The sequence below is a fragment of the Macaca mulatta genome, chromosome 3 (genome assembly GCF_049350105.2).
Source record: "Macaca mulatta isolate MMU2019108-1 chromosome 3, T2T-MMU8v2.0, whole genome shotgun sequence".
NCBI lineage: Eukaryota > Metazoa > Chordata > Mammalia > Primates > Cercopithecidae > Macaca > Macaca mulatta.
In genome coordinates, this window is record NC_133408.1 from 44,637,845 (window position 1) to 44,656,120 (window position 18,276).

General features: G+C 48.6%; 1 protein-coding gene and 1 pseudogene across 2 annotated transcripts in view; both read right to left on the bottom strand.

Moving 5' to 3' along the window:
• RAC1 (Rac family small GTPase 1) overlaps nucleotides 1–2,022 on the bottom strand; it is a 30,776-nt gene extending 28,754 nt beyond the window's left edge. For both annotated transcript variants that reach the window (XM_015133269.3, XM_015133268.3), the window contains exon 1: nucleotides 1,789–2,022. In XM_015133269.3, coding sequence (XP_014988755.1) covers nucleotides 1,789–1,823 — 35 coding nt within the window. In that variant the 5' untranslated portion in view covers nucleotides 1,824–2,022. The remainder of the gene's footprint in view (nucleotides 1–1,788) is intronic.
• A 9,216-nt stretch (nucleotides 2,023–11,238) lies between these two features.
• Nucleotides 11,239–12,756, bottom strand: LOC106997345 (small ribosomal subunit protein uS2 pseudogene; annotated as a pseudogene).
• Nucleotides 12,757–18,276: the final 5,520 nt, after the last annotated feature.

Genomic DNA, 18,276 nt, shown 5'->3' on the forward strand with positions numbered 1-18,276 from the left:
AAAATTGGGCTGGGCGCGGTGGCTCACACCTGTAATCCCAACACTCTGGGAGACCCAGGCGGGTGGATCACCTGAGGTCAGGAGTTCGAGACCAGCCTGGCCAACATGGTGAAACCCCGTTTCTACTAAAAAATACAAAAATTAGCCTGGCACGGTGGCGCATGCCTATAATCCCAACTACTAGGGAGGCTGAGGCAGGAGGATCGCTTGAACCTGGGAGGCGGAGGTTGCAGTGAGCCGCAATTGTGCCACTGCACTCCAGCCTGGGCAATAGAATGAGATTCCGTCTCACAAAAAAAAAAAAAAAAAAACCCTTGGATAGCCTACATACTCTTAAATAAGTGAAAGTTAGAATTTTTAGTTATTATATAAACAGAATTATGAGGCATTAATAATATTATTTCACATTTCCAAGACAAATATGACAGATGGGCATCTTACAAAAATCAGTTGTCTAATTATCCTTCTTGCATCTGAATTGCAAGAACCAAAATCTGTCCTAATGACAAGTTTGAAGAATATCAACCAGTTAACCGTGATGCCAGAGCTTGCCTTGGACTTTACTGGAACATGTACCAGTTGCACTGAGTTTTATTAAACTGGTAGTAATTCTTCCTTGCTAACACTAACCTATACAAGCAACGCTGAGACGCGCGATTTTGCTTGGGTTACACTGAGATTCTTGTTTCTATGGGAGAAAAAACTGCATAAGACAAGTCTTGTCTTCCTCCAGGGCCTGTAACCACCACAGACAGTCATGAAAAGCAATGCCTGGAGTCACAGGGGGCCAGTTCTGCTACATCCCATACCTAACGCGTTAAGCAAAGAACAGTTTATCAATGACCACACCACGTTAAAAAAAAAAAAAAAGAAAGAAAGAAAGAAAAGAAAAAACAGTGCCCCTTACAGCCGGCTCCTCCCAGCCAGCATCTTAAAAACTTTCTCCACGGAATAGGCGAAAACAACAATTTTAAGAATCCTAACAGTGGCAGAAGTGTAAGTTGAAAAATCCTGCTCGAAAATAAGTTTAGAAGCCGGGCGCGGTGTCACCCCAGCACTTTTGGAGGCTGAGAGGCAGGAGGATCACTTGAGCGCAGCAATTCGAGACCAGCCTGGACAACACAGCGAGACCCCCAACCCCCATTTCTACAAAAAGTTTTAAAGATTAGCCAGGCGTGGTGGCACACGCCTGTAATCCCAGCATTTCTGGGAGGCTGGGATGGGAGGATCGCCTGAACCCAGGAGTTCGAGACCGGCCTGTGCAACACAGCGAGAACCGGTCTATGAAAAAAAATATATTTTTCTAAAGAAAAGTTTGGGGGCACCAAAGAGGCCCGCACAATCAAGCATGCATCAAATATCGACTTGACCGCCGCGTTCCCAACACAGCTCTCAAGGCGAATTGAGAGGTTCATGCAAAAAACAAGAAAGAGTCCCTTTTTGGAAAAATGGTCAAAATCTCCAAGAGCGCTTCCTCTACGAGCGCTCCCGAGGAGGGCGGCGGGCGGCGTCCGGGAAGAAAGCCGGAGGGTGGAGTTCACTTTTCCCTCCGGCCGGCGAGCGGCAAGGCCCTCCTCCATCCAGAGCCGGAACCTGGCACGCGCCGCCCGGGAAGTCAGGGTCCAGTGGGGGCGCCAGCCCGCGGCCCCCGCCCCGCGATACAGGCCCAGGCCCACAGCCTACGCGAGCCCGCAGCGGGCGGCCTGCCTGCCTGGGTCTCAGTCCGGGCCAGACCCCCGCCCGCGCCCGACCCCGCCGTCCCCAGTCCGGCCCCGGCCGCGCACTCACCCGTCTCCCACCACCACACACTTGATGGCCTGCATCTGGGCCGCTCGCTGGGCCGCGGCGGCGGCGGCAGGGCGCTGAGATAGGAAGCGGCGGGCTCGGGGCGCGGCGGACGAGCGCGCGGCTTGAGGGCGGCGGGGCGCTGGGTGCCGGGGCCGCTGTCCACGCCGCCTCGCCCTCCGCGGACTGGAAGCTCAAGCCCGGCAGCGGCCACCACCCAAAGCTCAGGAAAACTGCAGAGAAACAGGAAATGGCCGCTCCACTCACATCCGGCCTCCCCTCCCCCGCGCCGGCGTCGCCGCTCCCAGGTTCCGGGCGGGGCCGCTCCCGCCCGCGCCGCTCCCGGAGTTTCTCTGGACTTCGGGAATGCTCGGAAGCGCTCGGGACCGCTCGGCTCCGACCGCGGGGAGCGGCGGCCGCCATCTTGGCGCGCTAAGGAGGCCTGGGCGTGGCCGGACCTGCAGGTCCTTTCCCTGGGGTTCACGGTTTAGGCTTTAAGAGGAACCTGTCAGTCGGGCGCGGTGGCTCACGCCTGTAATCCCAGCACTTTGGGAGGCCGAGGAGGGAGGATCACAAGGTCAAGAGATTGAGACCATCCTGGCCAACATGGTGAAACCCCGTCTGTACTAAAAATACAAAAATTAGCCGGGCGTGGAGGCGCGCACCTGTAGTCCCAGCTACTCAGGAAGCTGAGGCAGGAGAATTGCTTGAACCTGGGAGGCGGTGGTTGCAGTGAGCTGAGAGGGCGCCACTACACTCTAGCCTGGAGTCAGAGCCAGACTCCGTCTCAAAAAAAAGGAACCTGTGGTGGCTGGGCGCCGTGGCTCACCTCTCGCCTGTAATCTCAGCACTTTGGTTGGGAGGCCGAGGCGGGTGGATTACAAGTTCAGGAGTTCGAGACCAGTCTCATCAACGTGGTGAAACCCCATCTCTACTAAAAAAAATACAAAATGGTGGCTCACGCCTGTAATCCCAGCACTTTGGGAAACTGAAACAGGTGGATCACGAGGTCAGGAGTTCAAGACCAGCCTGGCCAACATGGTGAAACCCCATCTCTACTAAAAATAAAAAAAAAAAAGTAGCTGGGCATGGTGGCGGGTGCCTGTAATCCCAGCTTCTCGGGAGGCTGAGGCAGGAGAATTGCTTGAACCGGGACCCAGGAGGTGGAGGTTGCAGCAAGCTGATATGGCGCCACTACACTCCAGCCTGGGATACCGACCGAGACTCCGTCTCAAAAAATAAATAAATAAAAAATACAAAAATTAACCGGATGTGGTGGCAGGCACCTTTAATCCCAACTACTTGGGAGGCTGAAACAGGAGAATCGCTTGAACCCAGAAGGCAGAGGTTGCAGTAAGCCGAGATCGCACCACTGCACTCCAGCCTGGGAAACAGAGTGAGAGTCCGTCTTAAAAAAAAAAAAAAAAAAAAAAGAGGGACTGTGGTTGCAGGAGCCACGCTCCCTGTCACTAACTCCGGCTCGGGGCCATCGGAGGGCACTGATTTCCATCCCCCGTTTCGTTATCTTCATGTAATAACTATGTGCAATGACATTAGGTCCTTTTAGGAAATTCAGAATCTAAAACTATAAGGAAGAATAAAATCATACACCATACCCTTATTCAGCAATAACCATGTCCATTCAGTCAAAAAAATGTGTTGCCGGCCGGGCGTGGTGGCTTACACCTGTAATCCCAGCACTTTTTGAGGCAAAGCTGGGCGGATCCACGTGAGGTCAGGAGTTCGAGATCAGCCTGGCCAATGTGGTGAATCCCCGTTTCTACTAAAAACACAAAAAAATTAGCCGTGCATGGCAGCGGATGCCTGTAATCCCAGCTACTCGGGAGGGTGAGGCATGAGAATCGCTTGAACCCGGGAGGTGGAGGTGGCATTGAGCCGAAATCTCACCACTGCACTCCAGCCTGGGCGACCAGCAAGACTTCTTCTCAAAAAAAACAAAAAAACAAAAAAAGTGTTCCATGTTCTCCTGGGTCGCATATGCATTTTCTGTTACTTGTTTTTAATTTATTTAGTGCTATGCCTCGTACTTTGTACCAAGTTCTGGAGATAATGGCCATTAGATGGTGAAAGTGCAAATATTTTGGTATATTTCCTCTTAGTTATCTTTTGATATGCATAATGAACGTTTTGTAAGCAAAATTAAGAAGTCATATATAGTCGGTGTAACTTTTTTTTGTTTGATTTTATAAAATAGAGGCAGGATCTCACTATGTCGCCCAGTCTGGTCCCAAACTCCTGGGCTCTAGCAAGCTCCCACCTCGGCCTCCCAAGTTGCTGGGACTACAGGCAGGTGCCACCACACCTGGCTGATTTTTCTATTTTTGGTAGAAGTGGAGTTTCCCCATGCTGCCCAGTCTGCTGTTGGAACTCTTTTTTTTTTTTTTTTTCGTGCCACTGCACTCCACACTCCAGCCTGGGCAACAGAGCAAGACTCCATCTCCAAAAATAAAATAAATATGCCAGATGCAGTGGTTCATTCCTGTAATCACAGCACCTTGGAAGGCTGAGGTGGGAGGGTTGCTTGAAGCCGGGAATTCAAGACCAGGTTGGGCAACATAGCAAGACCCCCATCTCTAAAAAAAATTAGCCAGGTGTGGTAGCATGCCCCTGTTGTCCCAGCTACTTGGGAGGCCAAAGCAGGAGGATCTCCTGAGCCCAGAAGGTTGAGGCTGCAGTGAGTTATGATCGAGCTACTGCATTCCAGCCTGGGTGACAGGGAGACCTTGTCTCAAAAAAATTAATTAAATTAATGTACAACCCACATATGAAAACCAGTTAATTGGCCGGGAGCGGTGGCTCAAGCCTGTAATCCCAGCACTTTGGGAGGCCGAGACGGGCGGATCACGAGGCCAGGAGATCGAGAGACGATCCCGGCTAACACGGTGAAACCCCGTCTCTACTAAAAAATACAAAAAAACTAGCCGGGCGAGGTGGCGGGCGCCTGTAGTCCCAGCTACTCGGGAGGCTGAGGCAGGAGAACGGCGTAAACCCGGGAGGCGGAGCTTGCAGTGAGCTGAGATCCGGCCACTGCACTCCAGCCTGGGTGACAGAGCAAGACTCCGTCTCAAAAAAAAAAAAAAAAGAAAACCAGTTAATTTAAAACTGAGTGAGAACAGTTGTCCAACTTTAGGCTTCAGTATCTGCTTGGAATATTCCCCATAGCAACAAATGATCCAAAAAGTTAATTTTTAAAAAATTGTGGGTTTTTTTGAGACAGGGTCTGCCTTCGACACCCAGGTTGGAGAGTAGTGGTATAATCACAGCTCACTACAGCCTCTGTCTCCTGGGCTCAGTGATCCTCCCGAGTAGCTGGGACCACAGGTGCACCTCACCACACAAGGATAATTTTTGTATGTAATTTTGTATATTTTTTGCTATGTTGCCCAGGCTGGTCTTCAACTCCTGGACTCAAGTGATGTGCCAGCCTCAGCCTCCCAAACTGCTGAGATTATAGGCGTGAGCCATTATGTGCAGCTTAAATTAAAATTAATAAATGTGGCCGGCGCAGTGGCTCACACCTGTAATCCCAGCACTTTGAGAGGCCGAGGCGGGTGGATCACCTGGGGTCAGGAGTTCAAGACCAGCCTGGTCAACATAGTGAAACTCCGTCTCTACTAAAAATACAAAATTTAGCTGGGCGTGATGGTGGGCGCCTGTAATCTCAGCTACTCAGGAGGCTGGGGCAGGAGAATTGCTAGAACCGGGGAGGTGGAGGTTGCAGTGAGCCAAGATGGTGTCATCCAGCCTGGGCGACAAGAGCAAAACTCCATCTCAAAAAAATAATAATAATAAATGCAAATGATACTCTATTAGACCATGTGTATTTCTTTTCTTCTTATTTTATTTTATGTTTTTGAGATGGAGGCTCACTATGTCGCCCAAGCTGGAGTAGAGTGGCACGATCTCAGCTCACTACAACTCCCAAGTAGCTGGGATTACAGGTGTGCACCACCACACCCAGGTAACTTTTGTGTTTTTAGTAGAGATGGGGTTTCACCATGTTGGCCAGGCTGGTCTCGAACCCCTGACCTCAAGTGATCTGCCAACCTCGGGCCTCCCAAAGTGTTGGGATTACAAGCGTGAGCCATCACCTGCGGCAACCATATGTGTTTCTAAATGTTTTATATATTTATTTTTTGAGCGCCTATTATGGATGCAATTGTACACCCTGCCTAGGTCCTCCATTCAAGGCCATTCATTCATTCCACTCCCCTGGCTGCTTAGATGTTAGAATGTGAAAAGAACGAAAAAGATCCCTGCTATTCTGCATTCTAAAGCCTACATTCTAGTGGGGCAGACACACAATGGGTAATTAACATATAGTATTCATTTCCAGGTTAAGATTACAGATTGGATTGTAGGTGTCTCATTTTACTTCTACCCAACATCCCAGTAGACCTCCAGAAAGGGGACTTCTGGAATAAAAGGCAGAAACCTAGAACAGAGGGATTAAGAAAGAAGGAATGTGTGGACAGAATGGTTGTAACTGACTTAGCCACCTGTAGTGTACTGGCAGTGGGAAGAGCAGGTCAACACTAGACCTAGGCTGGGCCCAGTGGCTCGTGCCTGTTATCCCAGCACTTTGGGAGGCCAAGGAGGGTGGATCACCTGAAGTCAGGAGTTTGAGACCAGCGTGGTCAACATGGTGAAACCCCATCTCTACTAAAAATACAAGAATTAGCTGGGTGTGGTGGCAGGCGCCTGTAATCCCAGCTACTTGGGAGGCTGAGGCAGGAGAATCGCTTGAACCCAGGAGGCGGAGGTTGCAGTGAGCTGAGATCGCACCATTGCACTACAGCCTGGGCGACAAGAGCGAAACTCCGTCTCAAAAAAAAAAAAAAACAGATCTACATGAAAGAGTCATTTAAGAGCTGGGATTGATGGCACCCTGGCCTTAGGGAACTAGGAGTAAGGGGAGAGTAGGATAAGGAAGACTGATGAAAGCTGAAAAGCAGCAGGAGACCTGCATGGCCGCCTGTTATGCACTCGGCAAGGGGGCCACCCTACCCTTCACCTACAAAAGACGTGATTCCACTCTAGAGAGAGTGAAACACAGGGTATTTGGCCTTAGGACCAGGCATAGGGCCTGGAATACAAAACATAAAAACAGAGATTTAGTAGGCTGAATCTTGAGCCTCCCCAATCCCTTCCTTCATGGTTCCATGCTGACGGTTTTCCTCTGGGGAGGAGGGAAGAGGGTGGAGAGTGGAATCTGTCCAGGGCAGGAGGTAAAAAACAAACAGATGTCAACATGGGGCCAGGCGCCATGGCTCACATCTGTAATCTCAGCAGTTTGGGAGACTGAGGTAGGAGGATTGTTTGAGTCCAGGCATTTGAAACCAGCCTGGACAACATAGCAAGACCCCATCTCTGGAAAAAATATACATTTTTTATTTATATAAATATATATTATTTATAAATAAATATATTACTATATATTAAAATATATATTACTTTATAAATATATATTACTATATATTTATAAATATGTTATATAATATATATTTTGAGCTGGAGTCTCACTCTGTCACCCAGGATGGAGTGCAGTGGTGTGTTCTCGGCATGCTGCAACTTCCACCTCCCGGGATCAAGCTATTCTCCTGCCTCAGCCTCCTGAGTAGCTGGGATTACAGGTACCTGCCACCATGCCTGGCTAATTTTTATATTTTTAGTAGAGACAGGTTTTCACCAAGTTGGCCAGGCTAGTCTTGTACTCCGAACCTTAGGCGATCCACTGGCCTTGGCCTCCCAAAGTGCTGGGATTATCTGCACTCAGCCTATATTATATTTATATGTAAATATGTATTTATATATATTTTTAGGTAGAGATAGATCTTATATATATTTAGACCCATATATATATATATATATTTTTTTTTTTTTTTTTTTTTTTTTTTTTGAGACACAGTCTCACTCTGTCACCCAGGCTGGAGTGGGGTGGCATGATCTCGGCTCACTGCAACCACCACCTCCCAGGTTCAAGTGATTCTCCTGGCTCAGCCTCCTGAGTAGCTGGGACTACAGACACGCACCACCATACCTGGCTAATCTTTGTATTTTTCAGTAGAGACAGGGTTTCACCATATTGGCCAAGCTAGTCTCGAACCGCAGACCTCCTGATTCGCCCGCTTCAGCCTCCCAAAGTGCTGAGATTACAGGCGTGCCTGGCCAGTAAATGGTTATTTTTAAGGCTAGAAATAAGATAATATTATTCATTCATGAATAAGAAGGGGTTCTACCTAAAAAGGAAGCAATAGAAAGTTTTTCGTGTTTTTTTAACTTGTGGAAATTAAAAGCAATTTAGCAGAAATTAAAAATACTCAATTGAAAAGCTGGGACTGGGTGGGTGGGCATGGTGGCTCACGCCCATAATCCCAGCACTTTGGGAGGCTAAGGTGAAGAATTGCTTGAGCCCTGGAGTTTGAGACCAACTTGGGCAACATGGTGAGACCCCCCTCTACAAAAAAGAAACAAAAATTAGCTGAGTGTGGTGGCACCCGCCCATAGTCCCAGGTACCCGGGAGGCTGAGGTGGGAGGATCACTTGAGCTCAGAAGTTCTAGGCAGCGGTGGCTCACGCCTGTAATCCCAGCACTTTGGGAGGCCGAGACGGGCGGATCACGAGGTCAGGAGATCGAGACCATCCTGGCTAACACGGTGAAACCCCGTCTCTACTAAAAAATACAAAAAAATAGCCGGGCGAGGTGGCGGGCGCCTGTAGTCCCAGCTACTCGGGAGGCTGAGGCAGGAGAATGGCGCAAACCCGGGAGGCGGAGCTTGCAGTGAGCTGAGATCCAGCCACTGCACTCCAGCCTGGGCGACAGAGCCAGACTCCGTCTCAAAAAAAAAAAAAAAAAAAAAAAAGAAAGGAAATTTCCCAGACCTGAATGACAGCAGTTTACAGATGTAAAGTCCAACCCAGTGACTGAAACAGTCGCAACCTAGAGTACATCATTGGGAAACTTGAGAACAATGGCAACAGATAAGATCCTATAAGCTTCCAAAGAGAAAACACATGGTTTAAGGAAACAGGAAATAGAATGGTTTGGGGTTTCCCAGCAGTTACAAGGGTGGAGCAATGCCTTCAGAAAAATTCTAAAGGAAAAAAGTTTTCACACAAGAATTCTGCTCATAGTCAAACTATTGATCAAGTAGGCGGATAAAATAAGAACATTTTCAGGCAAGTTCTCAAAAAAGTTTTACCTCCCACACACCACATCCCAGAAAGCTGCTGGAACATATGTTGCTTCAGTAGAAGGAAATAAACCAAAAGAAAGAAGCTACAAGAGGCAGAAATGGGAGATACCACAAAGCCGAAGAGAGAAGGGGCCTCCCAGGTCATGCGGATCATTGTATGAGCAGCCGTATCAGAGCAGGGAGTCTGTGTGGCCATAAACCCGCACAGGGTCTATAACTGGGTCAATTTCCACTAGTGTGAACAGCCAGGAATAGTTACAAGACAAACCACTTTTGTTAACCGGCTGCCCTGTGATGACAATGCGTGGAGGTGATAACGACGAGAAGTGTATTCTTGGTGCCTATACCTCTCCTTTCTTTTGATTTTGTTTCTGTTGTGAGACAGAATCTTGCTCTGTCACCCAGACTGGAGTATGGTGGTGTGATCTCTGCTCAGTGGAACCTCTGCCTCCTGGGCTCATACGATTCTCCTGCCTCAGCCTCCCAAGTAACTGGGATTGCAGGCACCTGCCACCACATCCAGCTAATTTTTGTAATTTTAGTAGAGATGGGGTTTCAACGTGTTGGCCAGGCTGGTCTTGAACTCCTGACCTCATGATCCGCCTGCCTGAGCCTCCTAAAGTGCTGGGATTACAGGCGTGAGCCACCGTACCTGGCCAATTTTTGTGTTTTTAGTAGAGACTGGGTTTACGCCACATTTGCCAGGCTGGTCTCAAACTCCTGACCTCAGGTGATCTGCCCACCCTAGCCTCCCAAATTGCTGGGAATACAGACGTGAGCCACCACGCTCGGCCCTAGCATTTTATTATACAATTTTTTTTTTTTTTTTTTTGAGATGGAGTCTCCTTGTTGCTCAGGCTGAAGTGCAGTGGAGCGATCACCACTCACTGCAACCTCCGCCTCCTGGGGTCAAGCAATTCTCCTGCCTCAGCCTTCTGAGTAACTGGGGTTTCGCCATGTTAGCCAGGATGGTCTCCATCTCCTGACCTCATGATCCACACGCCTTGTCCTCCCAAAGTGCTGGAATTACAGGTGTGAGGCACCGCGCCCGGCCTTTTCTTTCTTTTCTTTTTTTTTTTTTAGAGATGGAGTCTCGCTCTGTCGCCCAGGCTGGAGTGCAGTGGTGCGATCTCAGCTCACTGCAACCTCTGCCTCCTGGGTTCAAGCCTCAGTCTCTTGGGTAGCTGGGATTACAGGTACAAGTCACAATGCCTGGCTAATTTTTGTATTTTTAGTAGCAACGGGGTTTCACCATGTCGGCCAGGCTGGTCTCGAACTTCTGATCTCAAGTGATCCACCCGCCTCACCCTTTCAAAGTGCTGGGTTTACAAGCGTGAGTCACTGTACCCAGCCTACAAATTTTCAAATACACAGAAAAGTTGAAAGAAATATACAGTGAACAGCCGTATGTCAACCTAAATTCTGCAATGAACATTTTATTACACTTGCTTTACCACGTATCTATACGTTTATCCATTCAACAATTCACCTCATTTTTTTTTTTTTTTGAGACGGAGTCTCGCCCTGTCGCTGAGGTGCAAGCTCCGCCCCCCGGGTTCACGCCATTCTCCTGCCTCAGCCTCCTGAGTAGCTGGGACTACAGGCGCCCGCCACCGCGCCCGGCTAATTTTTTGTATTTTTAATGGAGACGGGGTTTCACTGTGTTAGCCAGGATGGTCCCAATCTCCTGACCTTGTGATCCGCCCACCTCGGCCTCCCAAAGTGCTGGGATTACAGGCGTTAGCCACCACGCCCGGCCTAATTCACCTCATTTTTAAATTCAATTCAAAAGAAGTTACAGAGCTGGGCGCGGTGACTCACGCCTGTAATCCCAGCACTTTGGGAGGCCGAGGCGGGTGGATCACGAGGTCAGGAAAGACCACGGAGAAACCCCGTCTCTACTGAAAATACAAAAACTTAGCCGGGCGCGGTGATGGGCGCTTGTAGTCCCAGCTACTCAGGAGGCTGAGGCAGGAGAATGGTGTGAACCCGGGAGGTGGAGCTTGTAGTGAACCAAGATCGCGCCACAGCCCTCCAGTCTGGGCGACAGAGAGAGACTCCGTCTCAAAACGAAACCAAACCAAACCAAAAAAAACCCAAAAAACTAAAGAAGTTACAGAAATCAGTGCATTTTACCCTTCAACACTTCAGACTGCATTTTTTTTTTTTTAGAAACTGATGTTTATATTACGTCAACCTTATTTCCACGTTGCTTAAGAGCCCATGCAAGAACACCTTAAGGCCATTCAGTGGTTGCTGCTACCCATTCAGTGGCCTGAGCAGTGGGAGCTGCAAACCAGTCTTCCGTGGCAGTCTGACTGCTCCAGTCTTCAGTAGGGAACTGCTGGATAGGCACAGAGGGCACCTGCACACCATCAGACCAGTTGCAACCTCAGGCTGAGTAGCAGTGAATTTAGGAGCTGGAGCAGTCCATTCACCCTGAAATTCCTCTTTGGTCACAGCCTTTTCAGCAGCAGACAGCTTTTTATTTTATTTTTATTTTTTAATTTTTTTGAGATAGAGTCTCGCTCTGTCGCCCAGGCTGGAGTGCAGTGGCCGGATCTCAGCTCACTGCAAGCTCCGCCTCCTGGGTTCAAGAGATCCTCCTGCCTCAGCCTCCCGTGTAGCTGGGAGTACAGACACGCACCACCATACCTGGCTAATTTTATTTTGTATTTTTAATAGAGATGGAGTTTCACCATGTTGGCCAGGTTGATCTCGAACTCCTGACCTCGTGATCCACCTACCTCGGTCTCCAAAAGTGCTGAGATTACAGGCGTGAGCCACTGCTCCTGGCCCAACCTGTTCTTTTTCAACATCTTCAGGATCTCTATAGAAATAGAGATCACCGGCTGGGCACGGTGGCTCGCGCCTGTAATCCCAGCACTTTGGGAGGCCGAGGCGGGTGGATCACGAAGTCAGGAGATCGAGACCATCCTGGCTAACACAGTGAAACCCCGTCTCCACTAAAAATACAAAAAATTAGCCGGGTGTGGTGGCAGGTGCCTGTAGTCCCAGCTACTCGGGAGGCTGAGGCAGGAGAATCGCTTGAACCCAGGAGGCGGAGGTTGCAGTGAGCTGAGATCGCGCCATCGCACTCCAGCCAGGGTGACAGGGTGAGACTCTATCTGGAGAAAAAAAGAAAAGAAGTAGAGATCAGGCATGACCTCCCGCGGGTGTTCACGGGAAATGGTGCCACAGATGAGCGGAACTTCCTGGGCCGGCATCCACCACTTCAAACCCACTGAGTGAGCTCCTTTGTTGTTGCTTGGGACGGCAATGTCCACATAGTGCAGAGGACAATCTGTGTGACACAGAGCAAGGTAGGTAGGTCAACATAAGATGCCTCTGTGAGAGGGTGTTGGTCAACCCCGGGGTCAGTAACCACAAGAAGCTGTGGCTCCTGAAAGGCTTCCTGGATATGGATAGTGAAGGTTCCAGAAGTGAAGTGGCCAGAGATTGGAATGGCTCCAGCGGCAGCAGCAAACGTCAGCACGGCCCTCTGGCCAGTATTCCTGGAGGATGTGACGCTGACATCAGTAAGGTTTTCAATGGCAACAATGGCACAAGCTGCCAGCAGAAGCTTCTCCCAGGTCCTCTTCAGATTTAGGATGTAGATGCCATCACTTTTCCTTTTATAGATGTACTGTTCCATGTGGAAGTCAAGATTGGTGCTACCTAAGTGGGTTCCCGCTGCAAGGAACGTAAAGACATCCTCCTCCTTAATTTGCAGGACATCAAGGGCTCTGGACATTGTGAAAGTTTCTCTTTAAGTTACGATGATAATCCAGAACAACACCAGAGAGACCTCTCTGTGGGTAGCACAGAAAGGCCAGAATGCATATTATTAATTTTTTTTTTTTTTTTTTTTTGAGACGGAGTCTCGCTCTGTCGCCCAGGCTGGAGTGCAGTGGCGCTATCTCGGCTCACTGCAAGCTCCGCCTCCCGGGTTTACGCCATTCTCCTGCCTCAGCCTCCCGAGTAGCTGGGACTACAGGCGCCCGCCACCTCACCCGGCTAATTTTTTTGTATTTTTAGTAGAGACGGGGTTTCATTGTGTTAGCCAGGATGGTCTCGATCTCCTGACCTCGTGATCCGCCCGTCTCGGCCTCCCAAAGTGCTGGGATTACAGGCTTGAGCCACCGCGCCCGGCCGCATATTATTAATTAACATTCAATTTTTATTTTATTTTTTATTTTTTTTAGACGGTGTCTCGCTCTGTCACCCAGGCTGGAGTGCAGTGGTGCAATCTTGGCTCCCTCAAGCTCCGCCTCCTGGGTTCATTCTCCTGCCTCAGCCTGCCGAGTAACTGGGACTGCAGGCGCCCGCCACCACGCCTGACTAATTTTTTGTATTTTTGGTAGAGACAGGGTTTTACCATGTTAGCCAGGATGGTCTCGATCTCCTGACCTCGTGATCCGCCCGCCTCGGCCTCCCAAAGTGCTGAGATTACAGGCGTGAACCACTGTGCCCAGCCAATTAAGGTTCAATATTTGTTTATAGTTCCTTCTCTTATTTATTTATTTAGAGACAAGGTCTCACTCTATCACCCAGGCTGGAATGCAGTGGCAAGATCTTGGATCACTGCAGTTAACCTCCCGGGCTCAAGCGGTGGAGTCCCAAATAGCTGCGACTACAGGTGCACGCCACCACCCCTGGCTAATTCTTGTAGTATGTTAATATAATTTATCATCTTTCTTTTTATCTTCTGCTTTTTTTTTTTTTTTGAGTCTCACTCTGTCACCCAGGCTGGATTGCAGTGGTGGAACAATCATAGCTCACTGTAGCCTCAACCTCCTGGGCTCAACAGATCCTCCTGCCTCAGCCTCCTGTGTAGCTGGGAACACAGGCATGTGCCGTCACACCCAGCTAACTTTTTTGTAGAGACGGGGCCTTGCTATGTTGCCCAGGCTGGTCTTGAACTCTTGGACTCAAGTGATCCTCTGGCCTTGGCCTTTCAAAAAGTACTGGGATTACAGGTGTGAGCCACTGTGCCCACCCTAATTTGCCATCTTAATGAGAAGAATAAAAACCCCAAGGAAGGTTCTGGATCCCTTCGAATACAAGTGTCTGATGACCCAAAGAAAAGGACTGTTTTCTCTTAATTATGTAAACCTTGCTGACATTTTGCATTGGAAGCGTGGTATAGTGGAAGGCACACTGGGATAGAAGCCCGGGAACTGCCGACTTCTGCTGCCAACCTGGCCCCAGCTTAGTCACCAATGGGCCCTGTGATGTTGCTAAGTCATTAAGCCTTTTTTTCCTCATTACTCACCTGTACAATGAGGAGAATGAACTTTGTGTTCTCCATTCTACCAGTCCACAGGTCCACTAAGTGCCATAAAGATGTGGAGGAACAAGACAGTACATTTTTTTTTGAGATGGAGTCTCACTGTGTCACCAGGCTGGAATGCAGTGGTGTGATCTCGGCTCACTACAACCTCTACCCCCGGGTTCAAGCAATTCTCCTGCCTCAGCCTCCCAAGTAGCTGGGATTACAGGCACACGCCACCATGCCCAGCTAATTTTTGTATTTTTAGTAGAGATGGGGTTTCACCATGTTGGCCAGGATGGTCTTGATCTCTTGACCTCGTGATCCACCTGCCTCGGCCTCCTAAAGTGCTGAGATTACAGGTGTGAGCCACTGTGCCTGGCCTGATTTTTTTTTTAATTAAAGTCATTTAACTTAAATGACTTTAAATCATTTACTTTAAATGATTGTTTAACAATGTGCACATTGTTAAAACATCAGCTAGTACAGAAGAGCTCATACTTTAGACATCAAAATAAAACTTTATTTTTTGTTTGTTTTGTTTTGTTTTTGAGATGGAGTTTCACTCTTGTTGCCCAGGCTGGAGTGCAATGGCGGAGTCGTGGCAACCTCTGCCTCCTGGGTTCAAGTGATTCTCCTGCCTCAGCCTCCCAAGTAACTGAGATTACAGGCATTTTGACATCAGGTGATCCGCCCACCTCATCCTCCCAAAGTGCTGGGATTACAGGAGTAAGCCACTATGCCTGGTAATTTTTTTTTTTTTTTTTTTTTTTTTTTTTGAGATGGAGCTTCACTCTTGTCACCCAGGCTAGAGTGCAATGACCCAATCTTGGCTCCCTGCAACCTCTGCCTCCCAGGTTCAAGGGATTCTCGCGTCTCAGCCTCCAGAGTAGCTGGGGTTACAGGCGCCCGTCACCATGCCTGGCTAATTTTTGTATTTTCAGTAGAGACAGGGTTTCATCGTGTTGCCCAGGCTGGTCTTGAACTCCCAACCTCAACTGATCCACCAGTCTCTGCCTCCCAAAGTGCTGGGATTACAGGCGTGAGCCACTCACCCAGCCTGTTATTTGTTTTCTTTTATAATTAAAGTCATTTAGTTTAAATGACTTTAAACCATTTACTTTAAATAATTGTTTAACACAGTGCACATTTTTAAAACCTCAGCTAGCACAGAAGAACTCATACTAAAGACCTCAAAAAAAACTGTGGAGTTTTTTTTTTTTTTTTTTGAGACAGGGTCTTCCTCTGTAACCCATGCTGGAGTGCAGTGGTGCAATCATAGCTCACTGCAGCTTTGAACCCCTGGGCTCAATCGATTCTCCCACCTCAGCCTCCCAAGTAGCTAGAACGACAAGCGTGCACCACTATGTCTGGCTAATAGTTTTATTTCTATTTTTATTTTATTTATTTATTTATTTAAATTTATTTGTTTATTTTTTTGAGATGGAGTCTTGTTCTGTTATCCAGGTTGGAGTGCAGTGGCGCAATCTCAGCTCACTGCAAGCTCCGCCTCGGCCTCCGGAGTAGCTGGGACTACAGGTGCCTGCCACCACGCCTGGCTAATTTTTTGTATTTTTAGTAGAGATGGGGTTTCACCGTGTTAGCCAGGATGGTCTTGATCTCCTGACCTCGTGACCCACCCGCCTTGGCCTCCCAAATTGCTGGGATTACAGGCGTCAGCCACTGCGCCTGGCCTATTTATTTATTTTTAAATTTTATTTATTTATTTTTTTTGAAACAGAGCCTCGCTCTGTAGCCCAGGCTGGAGTGCAGTGGCACAATCTCGGCTCACTGCAAGCTCCGCCTCCTGGGTTCACGCCATTCTTCTGCCTCAGCCTCCTGAGTAGCTGGGACTACAGGCGCCTGCCACCACGCCTAGCTAATTTTTTGTATTTTTAGTAGAGACGAGGTTTTACTGTGTTAGCCAGGATGGTCTCGATCTCCTGACTCTCGTGATCCACCCACCTCGGCCTCCCCAAGTGCTGGGATTACAGGTGTGAGCCACTACACCCGGCCTATTTATTTTTTTAGGTGGAGTTTCACTTTTGTTGCCCAAGCTGGAGTGGAATGGCGTTATCTCAGCTCACTGCAACCTCTGCCTTCCGGGTTCAAGCAATTCTCATGCCTCAGCCTCACGAGTAGCGGGGATTACAGGCACGCACCACCATGCCCAGATCATGTTTTGTATTTTTAGTAGAAACGGGGTTTCACCATGTTAGCCAGGCCGGTCTTGAACTCCTGACCTCAAGTGATCCACCTGTCTCGACCTCCCAAAGTGCTGGGATTACAGGTGTGAGCCACCGTGCCCGGCCAATATTTTTATTTTTTGTAGATACAGGGTCTCACTATATTGCCCAGGCTGTACTCAAATTCCTGGCCTCATTGATCCTCCAGTGTTGGCCTCCCAACGTGTTGGCACTACAGATGTGAGCCACAGAGATTTACCAATGATTTGGTAATAAATAAAACATTTTCCAACAGCCCAACACAGTGGCTCACGCCTGTAATCCCAGTACTTTTGGAGGCCAACTCTGGAGGATCAGTTGAGGTCAGAAGTTGAAGACCAGCCTGGGCAACATAGCAGGACCTCATTTAAATACCCTAAATTTAAAAATTAGCCATCTGTAGCGGCATGCGCCTGTAGTCCCAGCTACTTGGGAGACTGAGGAGGGAGGATCACTCGAGCCCAGGACGTTGAGGCTGCAGTGAGCTATGATTGCACTACTGCACTCCAGCCTGGGGGACAGAGTGAGATCCTGTCTCAAAAAAAAAAAAAAAAGAGGCCAGGCGCGGTGGCTCGAGCCTGTAATCCCAGCACTTTGGGAGGCCGAGGCGGGTGGATCACGAGGTCAGGAGATCAAGACTATCCTGGCTAACATGGTGAAACCCCGTCTCTACTAAAAATACAAAAAACTAGCCGGGCGTGGTGGCGGGCGCCTGTAGTCCCAGCTACTTGGGAGGCTGAGGCAGGAGAATGGCGTGAACCCGGGAGGCGGAGCTTGCAGTGAGCCGAGATCACGCCACTGCACTCCAGCCTGGGAGACACAGGGAGACTCCATCTCAAAAAAAAAAAAAAAAAAAAAGCAGAAAAAAAAACCTTGCTTATATTCTTATTGCCTGATCAATTGTTTCTTTTCTTCTTCTTTTTCCTCACCCTGTCTTTTCAGCTGATTGTTTGATCAATTGTACGCATTATCTCTTGTCTTTCGGCTGTGATACATGAGAATTTAGCTCACTGATACCAGCGGTCCCCCTGTTGTGGTATATCTCACTGTTTTAGTTCTCCTCTTGGTTACCACTGAAACTAAATAACATGCGAGTCCTGTCTTCTTAGCCCCGCCCACTATTTCCTGGATCCTCTTGTGTAAGATGAGGATAACTCCACAGGTCCAGCTGGGCCAGCAGGGCCTGCGCCTGTGCCATCAGACAGCAAGCAATGCAGAGTTCATCAAGTTTGTGCTCTTAGGCCAGGTGCAGTGGCTCATGCTTGTAATCCCAACACTTTTGGAGGCCTAGGTGGGTGGATCACTTGAGGTCAGGAGTTCAAGGCCAGCCTGGCCAACATGGTGAAAACTCATCTCTACTAAAAATTAAAAATTAGCTGGGTGTGGTGGTGCATGCCTATAATCCTAGCTACTCAGGAGGCTGAGGCAGGAGAATTGCTTGAACTCAGGAGGCAGAAGTTGCAATAAGCCAAGATCATGCCACTGCACCCCAGCCTGGGCAACAGAGCAAAACTCCGTCTCAAAAAAAAAAAAAAAAGAAGAAGAAGAAGAATACTAGGTAGCTCACAGAATCAAAGAAAAAACAAAGGAAAGGTTGAGTAACCAGAACTCAGAAAAGAGAGAATATTCAGGGTCACTTGGGGACCCTCAAGGATTTTATTTTGGGTGCATTGACATCACCTTCCTCAGGACCATCTTTTAGGTCTAGGCAAAGCTGAAAGCTGTATTTCTTCTGTATTCCTGTACTTGTTAATACAATACATAATGAATATTTCAG